The 12,649-nt window shown below is 59.6% G+C and overlaps 1 protein-coding gene across 7 annotated transcripts in view; it reads left to right on the forward strand.

The window, feature by feature from the left end:
- Positions 1–12,649, forward strand: part of LOC110082805 (phospholipid-transporting ATPase ID) — a 64,139-nt gene that overhangs the window by 50,252 nt on the left and 1,238 nt on the right. For all 7 annotated transcript variants that reach the window (XM_072993081.2, XM_072993082.2, XM_072993080.2 and 4 more), the window contains 9 exons: positions 2,149–2,260; positions 2,922–3,027; positions 3,678–3,819; positions 4,918–5,101; positions 5,916–6,139; positions 10,060–10,143; positions 10,550–10,795; positions 11,578–11,716; positions 12,236–12,366. In XM_072993081.2, the coding sequence (XP_072849182.2) occupies positions 2,149–2,260; positions 2,922–3,027; positions 3,678–3,819; positions 4,918–5,101; positions 5,916–6,139; positions 10,060–10,143; positions 10,550–10,795; positions 11,578–11,716; positions 12,236–12,366 (1,368 nt within the window). The remainder of the gene's footprint in view (positions 1–2,148; positions 2,261–2,921; positions 3,028–3,677; positions 3,820–4,917; positions 5,102–5,915; positions 6,140–10,059; positions 10,144–10,549; positions 10,796–11,577; positions 11,717–12,235; positions 12,367–12,649) is intronic.

Here is a 12,649-nt window from a genome sequence, read left to right on the forward strand (position 1 = left end):
CCCGGTCTGGGGGCCACGGGCCAAGGATGGAGCGGGGGCTTCAGTCGCTTGCAGGGAACGGATCAAACTCGGCACGGCCACTTAGACCGCTTTTGTCACCCTGGCGCCTCTTCCCCTGCCGTGCCCTAGATTCCAAGCTTCTGCTTGGACTGGAGAGCGCTTTGGAGAGCCTGGCCTTGGCAGGAGGGATTCCTTCCGTGCTAGGAACTAACTCGACAGGAGCCGGAAGGGAGCAGCCAGAAGCGATTTGGTGTCCCAAAATGTAAAGCTGGCTGCTGTGGAGGGTCTGAGCACGCACACACACCCATGGCTGGCTTGCCCCTCGGGGCCAGCCCCCTCTGCAGGCAGAGCTGCTCTCTTATTCACCCTTCGGAGAATTTCTGCCTCATCTTTCTATTTTTTTAAAAAATTATCCAATGCAGTTAATGCTGCCGTTAGCACAGAAAGAGATACACTGAGGAAGAAATCTCAAAAGAGCGACAAAAGAACAAATTAAGAAACACCCCAGGGGGTAGGGCGGATGACTGACAAGGGGCGGCCAGGCGTGTGGAAGTGCTGCTGGTGGAAGCGTATCCTCCAGGGGCGCGGAAGCGTCCCCGCGGAAGGCGTCAGAGGGATCTCTGACGTCCTCTTTTAGAGGAGTGCTGGCTCTCGGGCCTCCCGGGCTTAACCCCGGCCGAGGGTATGGCCCTTCCCAGAAGCTTGGCCCCCTCCCTATGTCGGGCTTGGAAGGCCAAAGCCAGAACTTAGAGGGGCACCTGGAGCTGGAGCAGAGGTGTCGAGGGGCTTTCCAGAGGCCGGCTCCGGCCAGGCCTTGGGGTCCACCAAGGGACTACCTGGGCAGGCGTGGCCGTTGCCAGGCCCACCTCCTGCCAGAGGGGGCACAGGGGGCACCCTTTGCCAGGCTGAGCAGGGGCACGGGAGTGGGCGCCCTGCTCCGGGAGCCCCCGTGCTGAGCCGTGGATCTACATCTGCCAAGGGGGCGGCGTGCTTTCCAAAGCCGTCCTTTATTTCAAAGGAAAAGCTCCTTTGGGAGGCGCTGGGGGCGTCTCTGGTTCTGTGCACTGAGCTTGTGCAGGGGTTCCCAGGCTCCCCTTCCAGAGCCCACTCCAAGCTCTCCCCCCCCCGAACAGTTTCTTTCCTCAGTGACCTGCGGCGGTGCCGTCCCGCAGCACCTTGAGCCAGCGTCTCCTCGCTTCCGAGGGTGGTCAAGGCCTTCCTCCTCCCTCCTGCCTCCCTCCTGGGGGCATCCGATGCGGTTCCACTGCTGGCTTGCTCCTCTAGAGCTGCCCTCCTCCACCTTGTTTGTTTGCTTGTTTGTTTTGGCCATGGCCATAAACACCCTACGAAGGACATCTGGGCAGAGTCAGGACTGGATAAGTCACATAATGAACCTTATAAGGTGGTGAAGAATTATTTCCAGTCTGTGGCCCCCTTCAAAGTGTCAGGCCCCCTCAGGGAACCATATGGCCCCCGTTGAGAATGGCTGCTCTAGAACCGGGGTTCCCAACCTTGGGTAGCCCAGGGGTCCTTGCGCTGCAACTCCCAGAAACAGCCGGTGGCGAAGGCTTCTGGGAACCACAGTCCAAGAACCCCTGGGCTACCCCAAGGTTGGGAACCCTTGGTCTTCTAGATGTTTCTGGAGAGGCCTGCCTTTCCTTCCAGTCCCCAGGAGGATCCTCTCCTCCTCTTGAAAAGCCACTCGGGGGATCCTGCTGGGGCCGCCCGGCTGGCCTCTTTTGCTGCTTTGAAATCCCCAAAGGGCCTTTTCTGCAAGGGAGACTTATCCATGCAGGTGACAGGAAGGGTTTGTGATCCCTTCCAGCTTCTTGAGCCGGGAGTCCTTTCAGCCTTTGGGTCATTAAAGCTCCCTGCTCCCCTCCGTTAACACAATTTACAAGCCGTTACCTGAGCCACGGACATCTGCCAGAGTTGGCTTCAGCCACATTGACCGGTTGGGCGGAAACAGTACGGTGACTCAGCCAAGAGTGTGGTGGGCTACCAGTTGGTTCTTTACAAAATCACCCCTTTGACAGCAGCCCTTTCTCCCTCTTTCCTCTTTGTGTGTATGTGTATGCATGCGCGCGCGTGCACACACACACGCCCTCCAGCACAGATCCAGACCTCGGCTCTCTTTCCCCCCTGCAGTTGCTTGGGGCCACCGCCATTGAGGACAAGCTGCAAGACGGGGTCCCCCAGACCATTGAGACCTTGGGAAGAGCCCAGATCAAAATCTGGGTCCTGACGGGAGACAAACAAGGTAAAGGAAAGGTGGGGATCCAGGCGGCCAGAGGAGTTCTTGGTGAGAGACGGGATCCTAAAACAGTGCCTTCCCAACTGACTAGGTGGCCTTTTGTGCTTTGAGCTGCTTTAACATTTTACAGTCATCTCAGTTATTTTGTCCTGTCCTCTTTGTTCCTTGCCCTGAAGTCTTGTGGCAGAGAGTTGGACATAAAGACTGTTGTGTGCTGTCAAGTCAGTTCCAAATTATGGGAACTCTTTCTTGGCTTTCCTAGGCCCAGAATACCCAGAGCGGGGTTTACCCTTCCCTTCTTCTGGGACGGTGCCGCTTGCCCAGGGCCGGACCGGCTGGCTCTTCTCCTGGGGAGGCACATGGGGGGGGGGGAATCAAACGCCCACCCTCTGGCCCTAAACCACTGAACTGTCTCGCTGGGGATAAAGAGCCTTGATCAATCATTGTAAAAGAGAAGAGTGGGGACGCAGGCACAGTGCTCCGGGCACCCTAACCAGTCCCAGGCGCCAGCCTCGTCCTCTTCATGGTGCAGGGTGTGCGCCCCGTTCCCGGGGGCCTCAAGGTGTGCTCTCAGGGCACTGGACACCCAGGCCGACAGGGGGCGCAAGGCCTAAATCCCTCTCCTGAGCGTAGGGGTGTGAATCCTCCCCCTCCCCTTCTTCTCCAGAGACTGCCGTGAATATCGGCTACTCCTGCAACATGCTGTATGATGACATGAAGGACATCTTCATCATCCACGGCAACTCCCCAGAAGCCGTCCGGCAGGAGCTCAGGTAAGGAGCTGCCCTGCCCTGGCCTGCCCTCCTTCCTTCCTGCCAGGCGGCACCGTCTGCTGCCAGGGCGGGGGCCTGGTGAGTCCATTCCCTTTCTGCACCTGCTGTAGAAGGGAGGGCAGCAGAGGCTGGTCCTCTTGCCGGGGGGGGGGGCGCACACTGCCTTCTTTCCCTTTTGTTCCTGGTTCTGTACTGCCAGGCTCAAGATGGGGAGAATGGTTCCACGGGTACCCAGTGGGGGAGCTGCTGGGTGCAACAAGGCAGGGACAGGGTGGGTGGGTGAGAGGGTGGCGGTGGCGGTGGCACCGTGTGTCGATGGGCACGCTAGTCAGAATGAAGCCGGTGGTGCCCAGTACACAACCGGCTTCCTTCCTGCCCCATCGGCAGGAGGCCTGGCCCAGGGGCCTCTGGCAGGGCAGCCTGGAATCCACACTGGCTGGACCCATATCCGAGCCCCCCTGTGTGGTTCAAGGCTGGGAGTAGGAGGCAGTGTGCCGGGGGCTACTCTCGGGGGGGGGGAGACACTAAATCTTGCCCTCTTAGCCCTCCCTCTCTCTCCCTCCCCCTTTCTGATTGCGGGGCAGGGGGGAGGGTTGACCCAGCCGGAAGGTGGTGCCCAGAGCCTCCTCTGGGGTGGCTCTTCCTTTCAGGGAAGCCAGGGAGAAGATGCAGCCTGATGCTGACGAGGAAGAAGAGCTTGACACGGTGGCCGTGGAGCCAAGCAGGCCGGCGGTCTTGCCCGACGAGCAGCCCAACGGGGAATACGGCCTGGTCATCAACGGTCACAGCTTGGTAAGGAGGCGGGGGGGAGAGGGAACACTCTGGGGTTGCGTGCGCCTGTGGGCGAGGCGAGGCAGAGGCTCCTTTCCTCCAGCGCAGGGCAGCCGTTGGGGCTCCTGCCCGGCGGAAAGCAGGGTGCTTGGCCAGCTGCCCCCCCTCCCCGGTCTCTCCCTCTCTCCTCCAGCCAGCCAGGCCGACCCTGGGGTGCCTAGGGAAGCAGTGGAATTTGGGGAGGCGACAGAGGGAGTGAGGAGCACACCGGAACGTGCGTTCACACAGCGTGGGGCTCCTCAGGTGCTGAAGCTGCTTACACCCATCCTTACGCCCAGCAGAATTGGGGGGGGCGGGGCAGGCGGGGGAGGCAGGCACAGCCAGCCACATCACGGAAGGAAGAAGGAAGCCAGGCGGGGCCGTCGCAAGCAGCCACCAAGGGCTGACGAACCCGGGCGAGCTTTGCGGTGTTGCGCCTGGAGTGGCCTTCCCAAGGCTACGTGGAGGGTGCCGTCCCGTTCCTGGAGGAGCCCCTCTTGGGACATCAGAGGAGAGCCTTGCTCACTCGGATGCCGCACGCGGGCCGGCCGTGGGATCTCGTCCTGCAGGGGACTTGATTGCCTTTGTTGAAAGAATGGGCTCCATTTCCCTCGCCCTGCTCTCCCAGTGCTGGCAAGGCATGCGTGGCTATGTTCCCTCCACTCTGTCTTCACAAGGTCCAGGTGGGGAGATCGGGGGTGGGGGGAGGACAGAGAGAGAGAGAGAGAGAGGTAGTAACTTGTCCCCCCCCCCCCCGTTACCTGTTGAGTTGAAAGGCCAAGCACAGGGTGTGAACCCAGTGACCTCCTAAGTCCTGCTCCAACTTGAGACCCTCCTCCCCCCCCCCCACCACCAGGCAGGCTCCGCATTCGAACCCTGCATCCATAGGGTCATAGAAGGATGGAGTTGGAAGGGGGCCTCTAAGGCCATTGAGTCCCATCCCCTGCTCGGGGCAGGAATCCCAAATCCTGCGTTGAGCCTCTTCCCTCTGGGAGTGAAAGGGGAGCTGCGTGTGGCTGTGTGTGTGTGTGTAGGGTATCTCCTCTCCTTCCCGTTCTCCTTCCTTCCTGCTCCTCGCAGGCCTTCGCGCTGGAAGGGAAGCTGGGACGAGAGCTGGTGCGGACAGCCTGTCTCTGCAAGGCGGTGATCTGCTGCCGGGTGACCCCTCTGCAGAAGGCGCAGGTGGTGGAGCTGGTGAAGAAGCACAAGAACGCCGTGACGCTGGCCATCGGGGACGGCGCCAACGACGTCAGCATGATCAAGAGTGAGTGTGCCTGTGGAGCGGCCCAGCTGCTCGCCCGCTCGCTGGGCATCTCCTCCCTCTTGCCGGTGCCTGGATAAGGCGGGAGCCTCTTCTGCTGCCTCTTGGGAGCATGACCCTGAGCAGGGCCCAACTCAACCGAACTCAATTTCTGGGTCTGCGCGAAATGTCCTTTCGGCCCCGATCCCTCGAGGCGGCGCATCAGGTGCCTGCCCTGGGGGGCGAGACCTGGCCTTCTGGCAGGAGCCCACTTCTAGGGTCGTCCTGGCACCCTCAAGGAAGTGGATGCCCCCTCCCCTCCCCTCCCCAGGGGGCACAGATGTCTCGTCCGCTTCCCTCCACAAGAAGAGCTGGCTTCGTCTTTGCAGCTTTGAAATGTACATTTTTCCAAACATCCAAGCTTGCTTGCTTGCTTCCTTGCTTGATTGGTTTGTTTGTTTAAAATATTTTTACCCTGCCTTTCTCTTTAAAGGAACCCAAGGTGGCTTAAGTTGGAGCCATTCAGGAGGGCTCCTTGCTAATTGGCATGTTGTTCATTTGGGAAAACAAGGATTTTTTGGGGTGGGGGGGTGGGGAGCGCTTTCGATTAAGAGATGGTGCTCAAGCAAGGTCCTTCCTGTGGAGCGTTGCCCCCAGGCCTTTGCCAAGACGAGGGGGTGGCCCTGGAGGAAGGCCAGCCACTCTCTGCCACCTGAGACCCCGGAGCCCCCCCCCGTCTCCCTTCGCTGGCTCGTAGGCTGCGCGAGAGGGGCTGCCGCGATGGGCTTGGCTGCCCAACCCGCGTAACCGGGCGCCTCCTGCCCCCCCGCTCTTCCAGCTGCCCACATTGGCGTCGGCATCAGTGGCCAGGAGGGGATGCAGGCGGTCCTGTCCAGCGACTTCTCCTTCGCCCAGTTCCGGTACCTGCAGCGGCTGCTCCTGGTCCACGGGCGCTGGTCTTACCTGCGCATGTGCAAGTTCCTGGCCTACTTCTTCTACAAGAACTTCACCTTCACCCTGGTCCACTTCTGGTACGGCTTCTTCTCCGGCTTCTCGGCACAGGTAGGCCCAGCTTCCCCGGACACGTCTTTGCTTTCCCCCCTCCCCCCTCCTTTTTTAGAGGTGCGTAATGTCATTTATTGATCAATTTCTAACATTTAACATTAAAGAAAATAACAGTAACAAAACTAACATAAAGTACATAATCTGACACAATGCAAGTTAAACCTTCCCTATCTGTGCCACCTTCACTCTTGGGACCAGGTGGCCCTTGTAAAACTTTTCGCCCCATTCCACTCCAAAAATACTTCGATTCTTCTCCTGGCTTATCACCTTCTTTCCCTTTCAAAATATGACTTTGCGTATAACCCACGTGCCCCCCCCTCAAGAGGGATGCTGGGTGTCCCACAGAGTCCCCCTGGCACAGAGGCCACCTTGTGTCCAAGACACCTGTTGGGGGGAGGGCTGCCCCTCCCTCCTTCTCTCCCTCTCTCCTCCTAGTCCAGCAGATGTCCAGTCCACAGGTGGGAATCGGCACCCCCTGCCCGCCGCGGGCTCCCCCCAGCCCTCCTGGAAGAAAACAGAGCCCAGGGACCCTCTTCTTTGCCCTCTGCCAGCCGGGAGGCCAAAGGCAGCTCTCGCTTCAGGCTGTCCTTTGCTCCCCAAAAGAGCCCCCCCCCCGGTGTTCTTGTCTTGCAAGACGGCTCGGTTTAAAGAGGCCACGGGTGGGACTGGCCCCTGCAGCCACTTAACAGCCCTGGTTCTCTTTAAGGAGGCACACCATCTTCAGGGGGCTCTGGACCCTAGCTTGGAGTGGAAGATCTTAGGCGGGGGGGGGGTTGTCAGGGAGAGAAGAGAAGGCCACAGAGGGCCACGGATGAAAATGGCCATCTGTAGCTCCCCTGATCCAGGGTTTGGGGGACCCTGAAAATCTGGGCTGGGCTGAGGAGGAAGAGGAAGAGGCCCTGGCATTCATCTCTTGCTTGTGGTGGGAGGCTTCCCTCCGTGGCACGTGGACCGGGAGCTGGAGGTGCCCCAGATGGGTTAGCTGTCTGGGGCAGAAATGGTCCCAGAAGGAGCAGCCAGAAGCCAGGGCACCCCCCACCGAAGAGGCTGAGATTTCTTAGATTTCAGCCCGGGTGGGTGGAGAATCTTTCCCTTTCTTGCAGGGCAGCAGCTGTGTTGGTTTCACAGGCTGGTGCTGCCCTCTTCTGGATTCAGTGGGGAATTGCCTGGAGTTCTCAAAGGGGTAGCCTTTTGAAGGGGTAATAAGAACGAAGAGCCTGCTCCTCTGCGTACTTGCGCGAGCACGCGCGTGTGTGTGTGTGTGTGTGTGTGCCCTGCCTTCCCCACCCGTCCATTGAGTTAAAAAGGTTGGGGACCATGGATTTAGAAAATCCAGGTCCCTGGCTATACTGGTTTTAAATAGGAAAAATTCCATAAATTCTGGCTTCACCTGCTTGTTGGTGTATTCCATGGCCATTGGCAAATTTCTTGCTTTAGGAAGTTCATGGCTTTCTCTCATAGAGGAATGGTTACCCTTGAGCAAGATGAGCTCTCCCACAGGAACAAGTGGCTTTGAACAAACAGAAACACCCCGAGAGGAGGTGCAGAGGGGAGAGGGAGAGGGAGAAGCCAGACCAAGGGCTAGTTCACACATCCCTCTGCTTGCTCACCTGGGTAAATTAGCTGCTGTGGTTTAATAACTGCAAGCAGGTGTTTGATCACAGTGCCCGATGATAGACATTGCTATTTGATCAGAATGTTTCTTCTACACACTTGAGATTGCTTTCTACCCCAGGCAGCAAACATCTAAATAACTTGTCAAAACCCAGCCATGGCAGATGCTTTCCTTTGGGGTGAGATGTAGTTAGCTGATGGGTGGGAGAGGAGTCACCCTTGCTTGGTGACTCTTTGGGAGTGATAGTGAGCAAGAAGGCATCCCTGGAGAGATGACCATCTTGACAGCTGGCATGGGTGTCGTCAGCATTTCGGCTGCTCTTTGCTGTGTCCCGCTCAGCATCTTTTTTCCTGCTGGCAAGGCAGGCATGATAGGGAAAGGTAATCTTGGACTGTTTCCTGGTATATTTAGCCATGAAGCAGGATCCTACCCTCATGCACTGGAGGCTTTTGAAAGAATAGAACGTGCAAGTATAAACTCTGGAGAGCTGCAGTTTTTGAAAGCAGACTGTGCAAGCAGACACATACCAGACAGAAAACAAACCCAAAAGCAAGAGACAAAAACTGCCTTAAAGACGAAGTGTTGCATTTTAATGGGGGCTTTTGTGGGTCAAGTCCATTTCCTCAGACCCAAGTTGAGACGTCATGAGACGCCACGACTGTCGTATTCATACGTGGTCCCCCAGGATGCAGGTGGGGACACAGATAAGGGGCAAAATGATGGGCAACGGCTCTCGTTAGCAAGGGGACAAGACTCTCCGGCCATGAATAATGTCAGTTCCCAGGCTACAAAGTAACAACAGCCCTGCTGACCAGAGGGGCAAACGGGGGGGGGGGGGGAGAATCAGAGCAGGGATTTGGTCATCATGACTTGAGAGCTATTGCTTTGCCTCGCTGGAGGTTACTGGGTTGGAGCCCCTGCCTTCAGAGCTGGGGGTTGGGAGCTTGAATCCCCAGGAGAGAGGCCAGACCAGCATGTGAGGGGGAGGGAGCCAGGTGCCCAGCCACCCAGGGGGCCTTGGCCAAGCTGTATGCACGAGGGTCTCAGAGCATCATCCCCAGGAGAAGGGACGTCTGAGCCTTTTGGGCCTTGGGAACTCTTGAGGGGGTTGCTCTGACTCGCCTTGGTTGTTGCTCTCCTTGTACATCCTGTGTGTCAGGAGAGGGGACGTCGGCATAGAAAATGTTCAGGGGACCCGCGGCCGTATTAACACCAGTAATGAGTGTAAGCTGCATAAACATAAGAGATGGGGAAATTCATGGACAAATACAAATACAAATATCCCTGTTGCAGCCAGTCCTCCTGAGATGTCTGGCCCCTGGGAGCGGGCCGTCCACTCAGGCATCCTGCCCGAGGCGCCCGGAGCGCCACTCTCTTCCTGCCCGGCTGGCCACTCCAGGCAAGGGGCGGGAGGACGAGTCTCCCTGCGGGGCCTCATGGTGAGTGGCCAGCCGAGCGGGGAGAGAGCGGCGCCCTGGGTGCCCCAGGCAGGACGAGCAGGGCCTTCCTTAGGGCCAGCTGCGACGAGGGTATTCGTATATGAACAAAAAGATCCCAGTCTCTAATTCTGACCTAGATAAAGTAGTTCACCATCTCGCCTGGGCTGCCCTTGGGGTCCAAAAACGGTGGAGCCAGGAATTGCCGCCATTTGCCAGATCAGCTTCTGACTCGGTGGCCAGAACCTGCTTTGCTTTTGCCTTGGTGTCAGGCTGAGGCCAAGAGGCAGTCCCAAAAACCAGCCAAATCGGGGAGCTGGACAGGGGACAAGCTGCATGTGCCTTCAGGGTGGAAGGGACGGTCACTCTCGAACTGGCCTTCTCCGCCACACTAGTCCTCCATACAGAGCAGGTTGCCTTAGTCTCTCAAGACTGAAGGAGGCCTAAACTAGGTGTCAGGGTCATCCCGTAAGCCTTTTCCCTCCCACCCCCGCCCCCACCAGGCTCACCTCCGAGTGCCTGATCTCGCACTCCCTGCCAGCCCAACCCCAAGGCACCCTTGACTTTGGGGCTCCCCCGGCGGCTTCTTGGCGTACCTTTCTCCAGGGCATCGCCAACCCTTGTCTGCCCCGCTGGCTTCTCAACAGCCCGAGCCGAGTGACGAAGGCCGGCTTGGACCTCGTTCCTGCCCAGAAGGATCCGTGCCTCTTGCTAGTAGTCCTCGCCCTGCTCAGGAACGAGCACCAGCTGCCACGGGGGGCGGGGTGGGGGGCTCTCCCTTCGCCCCTTGGGCCCCTTTGCGCCCCTGTTGGGGCCCCGTGGGGTGGCTAGCTGGCCCCTCCCCCACCGGCCTTTCTCCTCCGCAGACGGTGTACGACGAATGGTTCATCACCCTCTACAACATGGTGTACACCTCCATGCCTGTGCTCGGAATGAGCCTCTTTGACCAGGTAGGGGAGCTTGGGGGTTGCCTCGGCCGGGTGTCCGGCCACCTGTGGATGCTGGAGGTGGGACCCCGCCGGTCCTGATGCAAGCGCCCCGTCTAGCTGGAAGGGCTTGCTCCCGCCCTGAGCAGGCAGTGCCACAGGGCCGGGCGGCTGGGCCAAGGCTCCAGAGGCACACGCGGTTGGGTGCGGGCGCTTGCTGTCCTCGGGCGTGTGGGATCCGTCCTCTGGTAAAGGGGGGGGGGGGGAAGAGATCTGTAGGCTTTGCTGTGGTGGAGGAATGGAGCCAAAGGGCAACACCTCTGGGGTGGGTGGTGGGTGGGAGAGGAGCCCTCGCTCCCCTTGGCCAGCTCTCCTCACGAGATAGTGGTCAGCCTCCTCTTCTTCTTGTCCCCCACCCCCACCCGCCCAGGACGTGGACGACCACTGGAGCCTGCAGTTCCCGCAGCTCTACACCCCCGGGCAGCAGAACCTCTCCTTCAACAAGAGGGAGTTTGTCAAGTGCACCCTCTACAGCGTCTACAGCTCCCTGGTGCTCTTCTTTGTCCCTTACGGGACCCTGTTCAACTCCGTGCGGAGCGACGGGAAGGCGATCGACGACTACCATTCCTTCGCACTCATGGCTCAGACCTGCCTGCTCATTGTGGTGTCTGTCCAGGTAACTGGGGGGGGGGTGGCGCTGGGGGGGGCTGCCCCAGGCACTGCACACACCTCCGTGAGGCCTGGTGACCTCTTGTGCGGAAGAAGCGTTGAGGCGCTGGAGCCAAGGTAGAATACGCGCACGGCATCTCTACGGTCGACTAGGCTAGGAACCCCATTTAAATACAAAATGCAATTAATTCTGGTAAGATTCATTCTTGTCTGTCTCTGCTGGCTTTCACCACTCTGCTGTCGTGAGGCTCAAGAGCGAGCGGTGAGGTGGAACTTTGCCACGAAGGCTCCTTCCTCCCCACTTTAAGAGCAGCTGCTCACAGGGAGGAGGGGACCCCAAGGCCCTGGTTTTATCGGGCTGGTCCTGGGGCTTGGGAAGAACTAGACGGCCGGGTGTGCAGGCAGCCCTTGGACCTCCACAGGCCCCTGTCCCGAGAGGCACCCTCGTGTGCGATGCGCGAGGGCCAGGGCCTTGTCCTGAGGCGGCCGACACCCTCCTGCCCCCTCGGGGGACGTGAACGGCGGCCCTGCTGGTCCAGCCAGGTGGAGCGTGCCCCCTGTGGCCGGTACCCGAGGGCTGAGGAACGAACGTGGCCAGAGCTGCTCTCCGGCCCCTGCAGGCTCTCCTTTCCGTGGGAGGGTCGTGAGGGGCTCCCGTGGCCAGCAGCCTAATCGGGCGCACAACAGCCGCCTGCCCCCGAGGAGGGTGGTGGACACGGGTGCCACGCCCCGTTTGCCCGTCCGCTCCGAGAGGCTGCCCTGAAGCCACGGCTGGCCGGTCTTTTGCAGATGGGCCTGGACACGGCGTACTGGACGGCTGTGAACCAAATGTTCATCTGGGGCAGCCTGGGGGTGTATTTCGGCATCACCTTCACCATGCACAGCAACGGCACCTACTTGATCTTCACCGCTTCCTTCCCTTTCGTTGGTATGTATTTCATTTGGGGGGGGGGGAGAGAGGGGGAGAGCTGCCTTTCTTTTCCAGGAGGCAGAACAACACCCACCCTGGGGCACGCACCCCCCTTGAAGACCAGCGGGAGGGTCCCAGTCCTGGGGGCTGTGGAGGGAGGAAGCTGGAAGGATTCCAACCTCCCTGGGACTGGGATCGGTGCCGTCAGCCACCCTGCCCCCATGCAGCCTGGAAACAGGGCAGCCGCAGCTCGGTGGGGGGGGGGGACCGCCCGGTGGCCTCTGCAGATGGGGTGGGCCCACACGACCTGGGGCTTCATGGCCCAGCAGAATCGGGCTCCCTGCTGAAGAATGCGTGATGCTCTGGGCATCACGCGTCAGGAGGGAAAGCCCCCCCCCAAACCCACACCCTATTTTGGAAGAAGCAACATCCCCCCCCCTTTCCAGACAGCCACAGCCATAGGGGTGCCAGTGGAAAGGGGGGGGGAGAGCATTTTGTGCGACCTGCCTTGTCTGTGTCCTGCCCCCCCCCTTCCAGGGACGGCTCGAAATACCTTGAACCAGCCCAACGTGTGGCTCTCGGTCCTCCTGTGTGTGATCCTCTGCGTCCTGCCGGTCGTCGGCTTCCGCTTCATCAAGATGCAGCTCCGGCCGACCATCAGCGATCAGGTAGCCCTTTGGGGTGGGGGGGTGGGGGTCAGGGCTGGCAGGTGCCTGTTTTCTGGGGGTGGATGGTGAGAGAGGAGAGGGGGAGCGTCTCACACATCCCTCTACCCTGCTTCTGCGTATAGTGGTGCCACACGCACACACACAAACACACACACTCCTGTGCCCCTGGGCTAAGTGTGATTCTGACCCAGGTCATGTCATCTGCAGGAAGGAACAAGGCGGGAGGTGGGGGGGGACAGTTTACCGCCAGAGATTAAGAGGGAAATGGGGCACGGGGGAAACA

The sequence above is a fragment of the Pogona vitticeps genome, chromosome 2 (assembly GCF_051106095.1).
Source record: "Pogona vitticeps strain Pit_001003342236 chromosome 2, PviZW2.1, whole genome shotgun sequence".
NCBI classification, from domain to species: Eukaryota; Metazoa; Chordata; class Lepidosauria; order Squamata; family Agamidae; genus Pogona; species Pogona vitticeps.